General features: G+C 33.6%; 3 protein-coding genes across 8 annotated transcripts; all 3 read right to left on the reverse strand.

The window, feature by feature from the left end:
• Positions 1–2,746: 2,746 nt before the first annotated feature.
• Positions 2,747–3,207, reverse strand: LOC125223054 (histone H4). Its single transcript, XM_048126014.1, has one exon. The coding sequence runs from the start codon at positions 3,181–3,183 to the stop codon at positions 2,872–2,874; it is 312 nt and encodes a 103-aa protein (XP_047981971.1). The 5' UTR covers positions 3,184–3,207; the 3' UTR covers positions 2,747–2,871.
• Positions 3,208–3,684: 477 nt separating this feature from the next.
• Positions 3,685–7,288, reverse strand: LOC125185512 (UNC93-like protein 3). Of its 2 annotated transcripts, XM_048082061.1 has the most exons (11): positions 7,148–7,288; positions 6,790–6,980; positions 6,541–6,704; positions 5,928–5,991; positions 5,740–5,853; positions 5,599–5,643; positions 4,978–5,225; positions 4,781–4,871; positions 4,525–4,637; positions 4,294–4,417; positions 3,685–4,111 (listed from the first exon to the last, which is right to left on the reverse strand). In XM_048082061.1, exons 2-11 carry the CDS (start codon positions 6,940–6,942, stop codon positions 3,926–3,928), a joined length of 1,302 nt encoding a protein of 433 aa, XP_047938018.1. In that variant the 5' UTR covers positions 6,943–6,980; positions 7,148–7,288; the 3' UTR covers positions 3,685–3,925. The 2 variants fall into 2 exon arrangements, with proteins under 2 accessions (XP_047938018.1, XP_047938017.1); XM_048082060.1 differs by lacking the exon at positions 7,148–7,288 and having other exon boundaries at positions 6,790–7,134.
• A 1,289-nt stretch (positions 7,289–8,577) lies between these two features.
• LOC125222168 (actin-depolymerizing factor 1) lies at positions 8,578–12,103 on the reverse strand. 5 transcript variants are annotated; one of them, XM_048124655.1, is made up of 5 exons: positions 11,910–12,103; positions 11,288–11,553; positions 11,037–11,187; positions 9,082–9,222; positions 8,578–9,002 (listed from the first exon to the last, which is right to left on the reverse strand). In XM_048124655.1, exons 1-3 carry the CDS (start codon positions 11,910–11,912, stop codon positions 11,037–11,039), a joined length of 420 nt encoding a protein of 139 aa, XP_047980612.1. In that variant the 5' UTR covers positions 11,913–12,103; the 3' UTR covers positions 8,578–9,002; positions 9,082–9,222. The 5 variants fall into 5 exon arrangements, with proteins under 5 accessions (XP_047980612.1, XP_047980610.1, XP_047980609.1 ...); XM_048124653.1 differs by having other exon boundaries at positions 9,082–9,227; XM_048124652.1 differs by having other exon boundaries at positions 10,685–11,187; positions 11,910–12,098.
• Between the last annotated feature and the right edge of the window lie 3,540 nt (positions 12,104–15,643).

Consider the following 15,643-nt stretch of genomic DNA (forward strand, 5'->3'; position numbering starts at 1 on the left):
TTGATTATGCACTACTTTGACTTATCAAATGGTGCGGGTTTTTCGCAACCCAATAATCCTGATATATTGGGTAGTGGTGATTAATATCTAGCGGTGCAAGGATTGCTATTATGTTGAAACGTGCGCGAGGTGAGTTTCATTTGATAATGTCCTCAAGAGGAGCTCGAACAAGGTTTTATTATTCAGAAAACTGGGCAGTTGGAGTTTTATCGCTCTATAAATAATAAATAAATTTTTTTTGCTAAATCCACTCTTGGAATTAATAAGATGTTAATTAATTAAGTCCATAGCAGACATTGATTAATTAATGGACATTTATATCTTAAGCGCGGAAATAAATAATAAACAAAGTGGAAACCCAGATTACTTGTAATTTCGGATTTGGATGGGGAGAGTCCAATATTACTTCTGTAGTGACTGCTCGTAATATTCCAATATAAGCTTGTATTAAATTGTGGGTTCAATTTAATTAATAAAAAGCTAATTGGGGGAGCCCATATCCAAAACCTTCCATAGATCTCCTGTCTGGGCCCAAAAGGAACTTAATATAAATAGGAGAATAAAGGAGACAGAAAATACAAAATATATTTTCTTCTCATGAAATTTTTGTTCCTTCTATTCTTGAAGGAGGACGAAATTTTATTGTTTTTCTCCTCCGTGAGGAATTTTTCTCTCTTTTATTTAAGTCCTAGTATCCCGGTGAGATCAGCTTACACCGATATCGGAATACAGTTCGGGAACCAGAGAGAAGATCTGTGGTCTAGTATTGAAGATCATCACGTGGAGAAGGTGCGAGCAATCGTCGATTCTTTGGAGAATCAAATCGGTAACTCTAAACCGTAGAATTCATGTTTTAGGATTTATATTTTTCTAAGCATGAATTATTTGCGTTCTAGCATGCAATTATCTGTTTAACATGTGAATTGATTAATCGCATAATCGGTCAAATAGATTCGTATCTGATTTATTTGTTTTGTACAAGTCTTCCGCTGTGCAAGGGGCACCAAACCCCAACACGGACGGAAATGGAAAAATGGGTCAAATTTTCGTGGACGGAGGTAGTAGTAATGAATTAAAGGAAAGAATGCAAACCAAAATAGTTAACTATTACTTCCTTCACCTCATCCTAAGTGAAGCGTTTTCTTTTCGTTACGGGATTTATGTATTGTTGTCTTGTGAGTTAAGTGAAGAGTACTCAAGTGAAGAGGATAAAGTAAAAGTGAGAAAAATATAGAAAGAGTGATATTTTTATTTTAAGAAATGTGTTTAGAAAATATTTAAGGAAATACTTTTTGCATGTGATTGAACGTCTTATTATTTTAGTAGTATTTAGGATTTTAAGAAATTTGAAGTACAGTGTAAAAAAAGTTTGTGCAGTGTGAGTAAAACAAATTATGGAATATAAGATTTATTTATTATATATAGTAATAGTGAAATGTGAATATATAATAGTAACAAATGTAAAATTAAATATTTAATGAAAGAGAGAATATTAATTAGGGCAAATTACCTGTAAAGTCATGAATTTTTATAATAGTTTGATTTTTCCCGTGAACTTTAAATGTTGCATGAAAAGTCATGAACTTTACCGAAATGTGTAAATTTCCCATCTGACCCGACCCGATAGATTTCCGACATAATTACTATCCTACATGGCGCGCCGAAGGTGTGACTTGGCAAAACTTCACTAATTCTGATTGTTTCTTCTCTATCTTTGCAATCTCTGACCCAGGACTTATCACAGACATACAAGTAGAACAATTAAAAACATACAAATTGAATTCAGCATACAAATTGAATTCCACAAATCAAATTTAGCATAAAAGTAGCATTAATTCCACAAGTTGAATTGAAAATCCTTAATTTGTCATTTTCCAAGTCACGCTTCTGGCACGTCATGTAGGATAAGTTTGTGTCACAAATCTACCGAGTCGGGTCTGGTGGAAAATTTACACAGTTCGGTAAAGTTCATGGTTTTTCATACAACATTTAAAGTTTACAAAAAAAACCAAACTATGTTGAAAGTTCATAACTTTACAGGCAATTTGCTCTATTAATTAAAAGTTACTACCTCTATCCACTAAAATTTGTCTCACTTTAACTCGGCACGGGTTTTGAGAAATGTAATAGAAAGTGAGTTAAAAAGTTAGTGAATTGTGGGTCCTACTTTTATATATTAGTTTTATAATAAAATGTGGATAGGAATGAATTAGTAGAATATGTTATCCAATATAAAGAAATGGTAAAATTGTAAAAGTGAAATGAGAAAAATTTTAGGAGACGAACAAAAATGAAAAAATAGGATAAATTTTCATGGACGGAGATAGTAATTGTCTTGGAAATCATGAAGTGTCGTTGAATTGTGGATTATCTCACTTTTAAAATTTGAATGATAAATCGTGAAATTAAAAAAATTCAATTGTTCTATAATAGACACTTATCTAGTGGCAAATTCGATTTTAAATGAGACACGCATAGTCCCAAAGTAGTTTGACACATTCTTATTCTTTTTTAATTTGTCCAAATTCAACCAAACTTCATGATTTTATAGAACAGAAAGTTTGTTTTGTTAACGACGGAAAATCCAAATTCCGCATCACTACCAATTTGACCAAATAATTAAACCCATGGCAATAATTACTAGCATTGACTAGCAGTAAATCCAATACTTTCCCGTAGGGGAATAAACCCAGCTATTCAGAAATTTTAAATGAAATACAAGGAAGAAAATTGTTGGATACAAAAGTGTGATAAATTGAAAGATTCATTTAAATTTCAAATCAGCAAAGCATAAGATGTAACAAATTTCAGAAAAACTGAAATCCCTAAATTCTACTAGCAAATAGGCCATTTACAAGCATTTCTAAGATCTCAGCCGCCAAAGCCGTAGAGAGTACGGCCCTGCCTTTTCAGAGCATACACAACATCCATAGCGGTGACAGTTTTCCGGCGAGCGTGCTCGGTGTAGGTGACGGCGTCACGGATGACATTCTCCAAAAAGATCTTAAGAACGCCGCGAGTCTCCTCGTATATAAGGCCGCTGATGCGCTTCACACCACCACGGCGCGCCAGACGGCGGATGGCCGGCTTCGTGATCCCCTGAATGTTATCTCTCAGCACCTTGCGGTGGCGCTTTGCTCCGCCCTTCCCCAAACCCTTGCCTCCTTTGCCGCGCCCAGACATAAAGGATTAGTTTCGTTTTTCAATTTGATTTTGGATGCGTTTTTATAAGAGACGGCAGGAGTCGGCGATTACTGAAAGCCGTTGGATTTGAGATTTTGGGAACGGCTAGAGATGGTTATCCTGTTGGGCTTCTTATGACCGTAGATAAGGGATGAATCGGCGGTGGAGGATTGACAGATGAATGCTTGGTGCGGATTCTGGTTTTTTAATGTGAGTGGTTCCGGGTCGAATCGGCCCTTTTCCGACCCGGTTCCTTTAAATTATTTAATCTGAAAAATAAGTTAGCTAAACGCAATTCATTTGTTATTTATTTTTAGTACTCCATAATATTTCATTTTGTTAGTTGTTTTTAATGATGGTTATAATATTTATTCATGTATCCATCCAGGACTGCTTATTCTTTCTCCTTTTTTACTACTTTTAGAAGAATTGTTTTTTGTACTCGCATTGATAAGTGTAACATGTAGTAGTAAAATTAATTTAAATTGAAACAGAGTAATATGGAGAAATAACTCAAACTTCACATTTGATTGATGAATAACAGTCGCATAGCATTACATATCAACAAGCCATTTCATGAAGCAAAATTACAGATCACACTTCATCAATAAAGGAGAAAACAAAATGGCTAAAAAAAGGGAATGAATCTGCAACCACATGCTCGTTTATCTGTACACAAAGGTCAAGCAGAGACATAATATTTCACCAGCATGTTGGGTTGGAATTATCCTTCCGCAGTCGGTCAAGAAACACGCCCTGCAACCGCTTTCTCCACGTTCAGTGTGAGATAAAGAAACCCACCCATCGAGAGGCACAGAGCCACAACCATGATAACAAGCATTGCCTGAAACGATATAGATGTGCTTATGAAAAACACCACAGCAATTGAAGCGCTCTGCCACAGCTTCAGCTGCGCAAAAGCTCCTTCCTGCAACCACAACGAGGTATTAGTATATCACTGGAGTCTCGCAGCACGTATGCAAAGATATGGTAATCATAGATACAATAATGCACGACAAGGAATACTATTCATTTAACAAGGTATGGAGGCAGTATATTTTGTTCAATCACTAAAATCATATCGAGAAATGTGACCGAGAAAATTAGTACCAGATCATGTTTGAATAGAATTCCTAGCAATGCACTCAGCTGTGTGTTTAGCACTCCATCGCCAATTCCCCATAAGGCCCCTATCAGAAGCGGGAGAATCGTACCGAGTATGCCACTCACCACGCTACAAAATAAAAGATAGAAGCAAGAAAATATTCAGTAATAAAGTTTTATATCTGTATGTATGTATCCCTCAGAAATGATTTAATGAACTTTGTTGAGAGAATCAACCTGTAGCTCAGCAGAAGCCAAAGCAGTACAATGAGCTGGATCAACATTCCACCTGAGACTATTATTGTGATCGATGAAAGACCGGATGTAAATCGACCAGCTGCAAGCGAACTCTGATAAAGGTTCCAGCAGGAGAACCAATCAAACCACCCATATTAGAAAAGAAGATATTCCAATGTAAATGTGTCTGATAAAATGAATTCCAAATAGATCATGCTAGAATTGGATATGAATTAACAATCCTAGTGAAACTTACAATTGCATCAAAAACTCCATATATAGCCATAGCACCACCAACACCTTGTTCCCCGAGGACTGGGTTCACAATTTCTTTTGTGTATTCAGCCCTGAAAAAAAAACATTTATAAATGAACTGAAGAAGGGAAAAACAACAGTGAGATGTATGTTTATAAAACAAAATGAATGCTTAAATGATACTTTGTGTCTCATTACCAGACAAATGCTTGTTGTAGTCCTGAATATGCGATAAGTGGGATAACCAAGAGGATCCGTTTGTCGAATAAAAGATTCAACATGGAAGATAATAAAGACCCCACTGAAGATGAAACGGTGTTGACAGAGCCCTCCAGTCTTTCTTCTTTACTGTTTCTCTTACTCAAAAAGCACATCAGAATTGTACCTAAAGTCATGCTAATAAGAAATACGATTAGAAGCAGAGTTGTGCCACTGGTTGTTCCTCCCTGCAATATGTAGCACGCAATGATTAATACTTACTCAGTGTATGGGAATGATACAAAAAGCTAGCACAATTTGGACTGATTCCTTATTTTCTTCACATAAATTCCATGAATAATATATTAAATCAACTAGAGGTTCATGTCAATAGGAAATTTTCATCAACTCATTATTCGTAGAAATAAGCTACCTCGGTCATCAAGGAGAAACATAGTGAGGCAGATAAAATATGAATCTTTATCTGGATTCCTCCTTATCACAAGGACTTCATTTTGTAATTTGAGATTGATTGACTTGCATAACAAATAAATTGAGTGACAGTATCTTGATTTAAACCATGAAGTGTCAAAACTCAAAAATAATGAGTCTACTGCGTACCTCTCCATCTCTTAATAAAGCAAGAGTGACAAGGTTCCCAACGAGCTGCAGATCAATAGGAAAAGAAAAGAAAAGTTCTCATAAAAGTTTTTGCTAAGATAAACTAGCTGCTAATGATTCAAAAGAGCATAAATACTGCACCTGATGACATGCAAACATCCCCCAAAACTCTCCATTGAATTTCCCAATTACCGTACCTTCATGCAATTTGTAATCGTTTGCATGACTTGTAGCAGTAGACGTGAGATATGTCCCCTGATATAGTAGAAAGTTAGCACATAATATGCAGATTGAATTCAAAGTATCAAAAGATAGAGAAAGTATCAAACCTGTCCAACCCATATTATAGAGGCAGCAAATCCCATGTATAGGGAAGCTGGCACCATAGTATACCTAGAAGGTGACCATAAATATTCTAGATCAGCGACGAACATAAATACATACACCTTGGAAGCTCTGCATTTAGCTTTATCCATTACATCGTTGCCAATATCATAAAATCCAGAAACTACTAGAGCAAAATAATACTCAGATATAAACACATGACATTCACTAAGCATTAAAGAAAGAATGTGGAGCATAAAGACGCTAGGTATGTGAATCTGAATTAGCATAATTCAGAACAGAAATGAGAACTTGATGGAGAAACTCTTTCATTTCCATTCTCTAGCTATAACTCTACATGTATCACAGAAAGAATACTGTTGAGCGAAAATTAAAGCAATTTTCCTCACAATTCTTTACCATGAAAGTGATCAAATAGCAAGTGAGAACTCAAAATTTCATTAATATCATCAGCCACTTAATTCTAAAACGAACTTGTACACAGGCTTGACATAAAGCATAAAACTAGTTCATTACCATTATCCAAATCAAATACTAGCAAAAAGTCAACCAAAACTACTAATCAATCAGCACTAAATCAGAGATATATGTACATACCAAGAGGGCTTCAAATTTGCTGCTATAAACAGCCAGTATCCAGTTGTACCAAGAATCAAAGCATTCTTTGATCCCATCTTCTTCACCACCATCGAAGCCACCAGGGAAAATATCGCAAACGAAACATACAATATCCCCAACGATATGGTGCCCATATCCCCTTCCTAAAAGAGCAAATGAAATGCATTTTCATCACAGAAACCTAAATAAAATAACACTAAAGAGAAACAAATTATTGAAGGAAATTACAGTATTCATGGTAGATTCCAAATTCTGCACAGCGCCATAAGCCAAGAAGATGAGGAGGAAAGCCCAGCAGAGCAAGTAAACATCTCTCCTGTGGTTGAGCGGTTGCGATGGAGCTTGTTCAGCAACGAGCGGACTCTCCTCGTCGGTAGCCATTGAAGCTAGTTCAGTGATTCAATTTCGGTGGGCAATCACTGACACATAAATACACAGATGAATTTGACAAAAGGGGTTAGCCGGCGCCAATCAACAGAAGAAAAGGACACACAACGTTGACGATATCGAAGATTCTGAATCTGAAAATAATTAACACAAAATGAGACGGCTATATATCATATATGTATGGACGATCGAGACAGACGTGAGTGTAGTTTATTCTTGAATTCGGCCATATATGTGTAAATTGGGGTCCCTTTGTTGCCTAGTCTTTGTCTGGTGTGCAGTCACGCAATAATTCTGCATTCGCAACTCAACAAGAAACCATTTTTCAATTCATCAATTCAACTCAACATGAATTAAGATCAATAACATACTAAAAAATCCTCTTTCTTTACTTCATGTGGTTTGACCTTTTTTGGTAATATGGAATCTTTTAACTCTTTTTGAGTCCTAGGTTTGGGATCAATTTGGGTTGTTATTCCTTTGAAAGAAGTGCATCAGTTCGATGATATTTTCGTTAGTAGTAATTATATTTATGAATAATTTTTAATAAATTTTGTCTCTAGAGACTAAGTACACAATTTTACTATTTTCTGATTTATTTTTTTTTCCTAAAATTGGTTTTTTCCAAATACATGAACTTTTCCAAATTAAATAAGGGGATTTGCTTATAAATATATGAACTTTTAAGATTTTTTTACTTTTCTCGAATTTTGAAATTATTTAAATTTTCTCTAAATCTTTGAGTTTATCTACTTTTTTCCGATTATTGAACCGTTGGTATAAAAATATCAATCAATAAAATTTAGAAACTAAACTGATGAGAAACCTATAAGGAAAAAGCTATACTTAGAGAAACAAATGTTGTTTTTCCAAGTGGGTGAGTCGATCGACGAAGATGACGTCGCGAGGGTCTTGGTTTGATTTTATCATCAATCAAGGAGAATAATAGAGCAATAGAGAAATTAGCGAAGGTCGTAATGTATGGTGTTTCTTTTTATTTTAGTGGACATAAGTGTTTTTTTATAGTTATCATTCAAGTCTTAAATCGATTGATTTGCTTTTCAAAACACGGAACATTGATGTTGCGGGCCTTGTATTAATAAATATTTACTCTGTTCAGATGAAAAAAGTAAGATTGTTTAGAAACCTGAAATAATTGGAGTGAATTTAGTAGTATAAATTTTTGAAATTTGTTGGTTCCAGTTATAATACGTGTATTGTGTACTTATTGAAAAAGAGGAAATCGATCTGAATTTCGGGTGAGTCGTTCAGGAACATCATCAACGATATTTAAATTTAGAGTGAACTACATAAATGGTACCTGATTTTTCACTTACGCACATAAATGATACCTGATCTTTATTTTATATCATTTTTAGTACCTTTGACAAAAATACCCCTAGGTACCAAACATGTGATTTTTTTGTTATGGAGGATATTTTTGGAAATTTCAATTAAATAGTAGTACCAAATAGGTGATTATTTTTTCTTCCTTTCTTATTTCTTTTTTAGTTTCTTCTTCATTCTTTTTTCTTCATTTTCTTCTTTTTTATAGTATTTTATCTTTTTTTCTTATCTCTTTTCTTCTCCTTAGGGGGCGGGTGGTAGCTAATACAACAATTATCAGGCTTTGTGGGAAACGGGCTTATCTTGATTTGGTGGATAGAGTTGTGGGTTGTTTGGTTCAACCCAACAAATTACTACAGCCCAATTTGTGTGTGTTTGGTTGAAACGGATCATGGCTGAAAATAAAATGTCTCAGACTAAACTACCCCTAGCTAGATTTTGGAATGAATCTCCACTTCTGCAGCAGACGGCGGACCCAACTGCACACCCACCTCTGCTGTCGCAACAACCGCCGCGGTCATCCTTCAGCTGCAATCGCCACCCCATCTAGCAGTTCACCAGATTTGGCCCTTCCTGCTTCCGCGAACGCCTCAACACCCTCGATTACTCCTCCTCCAACACGACAACAACACCCCTTCCTCCTTCTCCGCCGCCGCCCGCAATCAAATCCCTCTTCTCATCCAGTTCCACAGCCAGCAACTTCTTCCCTGCCTCCCACATGAGAAAACTAAACAACCAAACAGAGAGAATAAATGAAAAATTGTTTCTCAGATTCCAAATACTCACGATGACGATGTCGATTCCGTGAAGAGCTGCTTCAAATTGGAGGGATGCGAGGGCAAAATAGGGTGAACACTTTGTTTTCAGGAGGATGTCCGAAATCACCGATTCTTATACCTGCCTCCCACTGTGATTGAGTTACACTACCTACACTGATAGCAATAGTCGTGAGTGTGAAACCCGAGTTCTTTTACCGGGTCGGGAGATTATTTTCAGTGCTACCAAACTGATGATAAGGTTGATGAACAATACATTTTCATGCCTTTTCAAGGCTACCACCCGAGCCCTTAGTTTCTTCTTCTTTCTTTTATCCTTTATCTTTTTTTTTCTTCTTTCCTTTTAATTTTTTATACATACATCAATTGCATTCTAATATAAATCAAGAACAAAAATGTCAATATAAATTAATTATTTAAAATAATTAAATCAATTGAATATTTTTTATTAAATTACTTTATACTCATTTTAAGATTGAAACACCTAACTAAAAATATTCAATTCTTTATATCATTATGAATACAATTCATAATTATTATTGCATAATATTATATGATTCATAATTTATATAATTATACTATGATTATTTAATAATTACTACTAGTTTTTAGTATTATAACAATAATATATAATAATTAAATATAATTGTAACTATAATTAAATTAACTATATTAGAATGATATTAAAAATAAATTAATTATTAATTTATAACATCAAAATAATAATAGGAGTATTAAATACTATTAATATTGATTAATAATAATAGTATAAAGAGTGAGGAGAATGAGAGAAGATATTACAATATCACTTTTGGTACTAATTTTAATTATACCTAAAATATCCTTTATGACATACTCCCTCCGTCCACAAAAAATAGATCACTTTGTGTATGACACGGGTTTTAATGTAAAATTGTTAAAGTAAGAGAGATGGGGAGAAAAAGTAGGTTAAGTAAGAGAGATAGGGAGAAAAAGTGAGTAAAGTATGAGAGAGGGAAGAAAAAGTGGAAAAAGTATGAGAGATAAACTTTCCATTTTAAGAAAGTGATCTATTTTTTGTGGACGTCCCAAAATAGCAAAAGTGATATATTATTTGTGGACGGAAGGAGTAAATGAGAAAATGTATTTGTTCAGAGGGCACTTTGGGAAGAAAGCAACCTACAGCCACATAGGAGACAGGGTCAAATTGATACAAGGATTTCATTCATAAATAGTTGGATTGAAAAACAACTCAAACAAAATTATTGAACTATAGCACGCCATCTATCGGCAGTTTGAAATTTCAGAGACATTATAAACTAAGGCCACGAGCAGTGATGATAACCCAGTAGAATCAAGAATGTAGCTTGCTTTGCTTTTACTTCGTCCCTGAAAATTTGTCCCATTTTTCCATTTCCGTCTGTTACCTAAAATTTGTCTCATTTCACTTTTATCATTTTTGGTAGTGGACCTAATATTCCATTAATTCTTTCATACTCACATTTTATTATAAAACTAATATATATAAAAGTATGACCCACAATCCACTAACTTTTTCAACTCACTTTCCATTACATTTTTTAAAACTCGTGTCGGGTCAACGTGGGACAAATTTTGGGGGACGGAGGTAGTACCTTTTAGTAATAAAAATGCTGCTCTATCTTCATGGCAGCTAGAACACCAAGTAGAATACTACTCTTTTCGCACTCCCAAACAACACGAAATGTCTAAATCTAACACATCTCAAGTTGTCATATGGAATTGTGAGCATGTAGATATATATTGGTGTACAAATGGAACACCCAAAAAATATACTAGGAAAATACCATCATAGTATATGACACACAAAACTCCAGTTAAAATCAATAGAACACTGCAACAAGTACTTGTGAGTAGTCATCACTACACAATTGTATTTTTATAGACAACCGTTTTCAAGTGATGACCATTATATTGCAAAGGCAAAAGAGGCTTGTGGGTTTTTACTTAGCTTGCGCGACTCTTGATAACGTCAAGATCCATTTCAGTTGGATCAGTTGCTTGCAATTCCACTTGAATTCCATCAAGCTCCCTCTTGAATCTATCCTTTGAGCTGGCATAGATCATCTTGCTTCGGACACGAGAAGTGTCAGGACACCTAACATGGACAAACCAATTGAGACTTTGTACCTAAAAAAATGGAGTAGAACAACAAGAATTAGGTAAAAGGTAGTCATGAAATGTTAATTAAGGGATACCAAGCAATGAAGAATATCCTGCTTTTCTGGCAATTCTCTGCAGTAACAAAATCAAAGTCGTAAACAGCGTATCTGCATTCATTAGGAGGAAGAGTAGCAGCAAAGTCGCCGTAGTTTTGATCTGGGTCGCCAATTTTTTCAACAATAACCTGCTTCTGCTTCTCTTCAATCTTAAAGACTATAAAGCGGTGAGTCCGTTTCGCCTTGAGTTCTAAGAACCTCCGCTTGCAATCATCATGCACAGCCATTCCAGATGCAGCGTTTGCCTATAAATAATGAAACTAGTAATCAGCAACCGCACAATATACTAACATCAGGCAACATGCGATAATCACAATAAAGCAATAGCATATGAGTAACTGATTAATAGTACTACAATAGTTTTTAACTAAAACAGGACAGATAAGTTTACTTACTCCATATCACATCAATGATCAAGCAATAGATCGAATACTAATTAACATTCAAATTGAAGATCACGTCATAAAACAGCTTAATTGTCGACCAATACTCATTCAAGTATTAAACCATAATTCTGCAGACCATACTAATTATATGACCACAAAGAAAACCATAGCAACGCGGAGAATAGACAGAAATAGTTAAGGACATGCGTGCTCACCATATTCGGTTCTGTGGTTACAAGCAGAAACGACGGCGACCAACAAAATGCTACGAAGATTCAAAATGGAAGAGAGAGCACAAGGGACTGATACGATTATCAGCTCTCATTTATGGGGTGCATTTGTTGACGGGGTTTTATTGCGTGAGAGAGAGGTGTATTGTTAATAGGGTGTGGATGTGGTTTGAGTTTAACTGGACATTCGATCAAATTAATTCAGATACTGTACATTTTAGGATCTCAAATAAATTGTACTCTACCTCAGAAAACGTGGCATTCAAAACTGAAAAAAATGTTGTAATCAACTTTATAAGTTGTCAAATGACTATACAACATCTAATGCTTCATTCATCTCATAAAAATATGTGCATTTTCTATTTTTCGTTCGTCTCATTTACGAGAAGTTGGCATTTTCATTTATAAAAAGTTGCTCTCAACTCATCTCATGCGCATCAATTTATTTACTACAGTAACTTATACCACTATGGTCTATTTTTACAATTTATTAAACATAAAAATAATATGAGTCATACTATCCACTAACACTGTTTAACTATCTTTCTCTCCATCTTTCTTACTTTATTAATTGTGCATTAATTCCCATGTCATTTCAAATATAAAAATATAAAAGAACTATACAAATATTCATTGTAAATTTATACAAATATAATAATATAAAAAATGGTCGTGTAGTTTTTTTTTTTTTTTCAAAACATTAATTGACTTGATAAATCATTTTAGATGTGATCTGTGTATGGAATGAGTATGAAAGCGCTGCGAGCTACAGGTCAAGTTGAAATCGTGGCTTTTCTGCAAAGAAAAATCATGCATATTTAGATATTTTTTGCCGCTTATAATTTCAAATATTGATAGGAATAATCAGAAGAGAGGGTCCACTGCCAGATTCTATTAATAAAGTCCGCGTTGATTCTACGCTGCCTGAAGATGACGCTTTTAAATTTGCTGGGATGTATCATGGCACACGTCTCTCCCACCCATGCTATTGATTGCGATTTTTCATCTTTTAGCCTCACAAATCCAACTAGGCTCAACTAAAAAGATTGTCATAATAATTGTAAGAAAACAGTTCGGAAGAAAATTCAATAAGAACTCCAACTGCCTTACAAAATCTCCTATCCAAAAGATTAACTACGTCATTATATATCACTAGTTTTCTTTTCAATTCATCCATCAATATTTGTCAAATTAACTTTTTTAATATATAGTTTGAACCTCATATTACGCTAATTCATTCTATTCACGTATTATTATAAAATTAGTTACCACATTTCAGTAATTTTTTCCTTTCAATTTTTATTATGTTTCTTAAAACCCGAGTTAAATTAATTAGTTTCAAATAATAACGAATGAAAATAGAAACAATTCACAATTTAAATATCAATAAAAGATAACAAAAACATTTGTCTTATAAATCCCAATATCCAAAATAATGGGTGATAGTAAAGAGTAATATAAATGTACATAATTGTATATACGTAATCGAATAGTTTGGATATTTAACATTGAAAATCAATTTATATGATTAAATTGAAATAAATGGCATGCTAATCATTTCATAATAATTTAGGAATACATTAAAGTTTTAAACTAAATGTCTACATATTTAAGAAAAAATATTTTTTTAATTAAATATTGTATAATTATTTTAAAGCAAGCTCGAAATAATGTGAAAATTTATTATAAATTTTTCAAATCACTTTGTTTGTATTGCTACATAATAATTGATAACAAAACTAATTTATTATGTATACACATTCCCCCATTATTTATCAGCAATCCTTTAATTTCACCACAACACGTTGTGATATTGCAACTGTACACTAAACCGAGTAAAAGTATTTTATTTTATTTTTTTCATTTTTGTCGGTTGATTATAAAATAGTACTAGTATATATTTTTATGCTAAATGTAGGTGTTTTTTCAAACTAAATTGCGATATTTAAATTTCCATGCTTTCAATTTAAGCCAATAAGTTAATTACAACTAGGAATGTCAGTGTATCACAATCAATTGGCTTTCGGCAGCTTAGACAGCCTTGAGTTGAACAACTTATGTTAGTAGTAGCACCAGAATCTATCCATCAATTATCGTTAGAGACAAAAGTTAAATTAACTTCAAAACAAATCAAAGCAAGAATCATACCTTCCTTAGCATGACAAACGCTATACTTGGTACAATTCTTCTTCTGATGTCCTGGCTAAGAAAAGTATAATCTTTCTTTAGTCTAATCTGAAGTTAATTTAACTTCAGTCCCTAATGATATTTGGTAGGTAGATTCTGGTGTTACTACTCACATAAGTTTGTCAATGCATGGCTGTATGAGCTGTCGAAAGATACATCTATATGGGAGATGATAAATCATGGTAGAAGTAGATATTATTTTACATTTTAGATTGTTATTAGAGACTGAAATTTGTTTGGATTTGAAAGATACTTTTACTATACCGTCTTTAAGACGGAGTTTGGTTTCTATATCTACATTGGACAAATTTGATTTTTCTTGTTCGTTCGAAAATTAATAAATATATTATTTCAAATAATTCTAGTATTGTGGACACTGGTTCTATATGACAATCTTTATATGCTTTATTTTGTTACTTCATATTAAGACGTTGTACATGTTGAATCAAATAGGACTAAGAGAAAATCAAGCAATGAAAATTCGGCAGTCTTTTAGGTCATATCTCAAAATCAGGAATTGAGAGACTTGTGTCAGATGATATATTGAATACACTTATTTTTTCAGATGTTGATGTGTGTGTTCAATGTATCAAAGAAAAACATACCAAACATAAGAAATTAGGTGTCAATGGAGTTACAATCATCTCAGAAATAATTTATACGGATATTTGTGGTCCATATTGTGAAGAATGTCTCTGATCGTCTGCAAGATCCATAACAGTTGTAAAATAATTCGTCCAATTCAATAGTGATCCCTTTAATTAAAATATAGAAGCAGTGACCTAAAGTAAGAGAGATTGACTTATTTATACTATAAGTTTAGAGAAAGTTATAATTAGTAAATAAATTAGTCCGGTACTTGAAGCCCGAAATGACTAAACCTAACTTATAAAAATACTTAAAATAATAAATGGGTATTCGGGTAATTCCCGATACCCATTCGGGTTACCCAATACCCGAATTATCTTAAATTTCAATATCCAATCCCACAAAAGTGGATATTGGATACCCAATACCCGGCGGGTATCGGGTCGGGTACGGGTAAACCCAATACTCGATATCTGTATTTCCACCCCTATCACTAATTGACAACCATTTATAAATCGTTTCTTTTTAGATATTCGTTACCTGACCATATATAAATACGTACATAAGGAATAATTTATGAATGCATAATATTATGCTAAGGCCCCTTCCAAAAATAAATGAGGTTTTAATTATTACTCTTTTAGGGAGACCAAAGTCATAATTTTATCGTTATTCATCTAGCCATTTAATCTGCTAGAAATTGAACTTCTATATTACTAACATAATATATATGTCGATCTTTTGATTGCCTAATTAAAATGATCTATTAAAAATTAAAGTTTGAGCTAAAATATATTTAAACTATTATAAAAGTAAATTTAGATATCATATTTAATTTTCTATTTTGTTTAAATATAAGCTTGCTAGGGTTTTAGAAGATCCATAAGTAATTCCTTCATTCAATTCAATATCATAATTCAATATAAGGTACACTTGGATTATGT

Source organism: Salvia hispanica, chromosome 4 (genome assembly GCF_023119035.1).
Source record: "Salvia hispanica cultivar TCC Black 2014 chromosome 4, UniMelb_Shisp_WGS_1.0, whole genome shotgun sequence".
NCBI classification, from domain to species: domain Eukaryota; kingdom Viridiplantae; phylum Streptophyta; class Magnoliopsida; order Lamiales; family Lamiaceae; genus Salvia; species Salvia hispanica.

What these genes read in the sequence shown, in the direction of transcription:
- LOC125185512 (XM_048082061.1), bottom strand. Translation starts at nt 6,942, where the DNA reads ATGGCTACCGACGAGGAGAGTCCGCTCGTTGCTGAACAAGCTCCATCG. An exon ending in GGATGTTTGCATGTCATCAG is followed by an intron (nt 5,644 to 5,739) that starts GTGCAGTATTTA and finishes ATTGATCTGCAG; the next exon opens with CTCGTTGGGAACCTTGTCAC. An exon ending in TTCTATTCAAACATGATCTG is followed by an intron (nt 4,112 to 4,293) that starts GTACTAATTTTC and finishes TTGTGGTTGCAG; the next exon opens with GAAGGAGCTTTTGCGCAGCT.
- LOC125222168 (XM_048124655.1), bottom strand. An exon ending in AGGATATTCTTCATTGCTTG is followed by an intron (nt 11,188 to 11,287) that starts GTATCCCTTAAT and finishes TGTCCATGTTAG; the next exon opens with GTGTCCTGACACTTCTCGTG.
- LOC125223054 (XM_048126014.1), bottom strand. Translation starts at nt 3,183, where the DNA reads ATGTCTGGGCGCGGCAAAGGAGGCAAGGGTTTGGGGAAGGGCGGAGCA.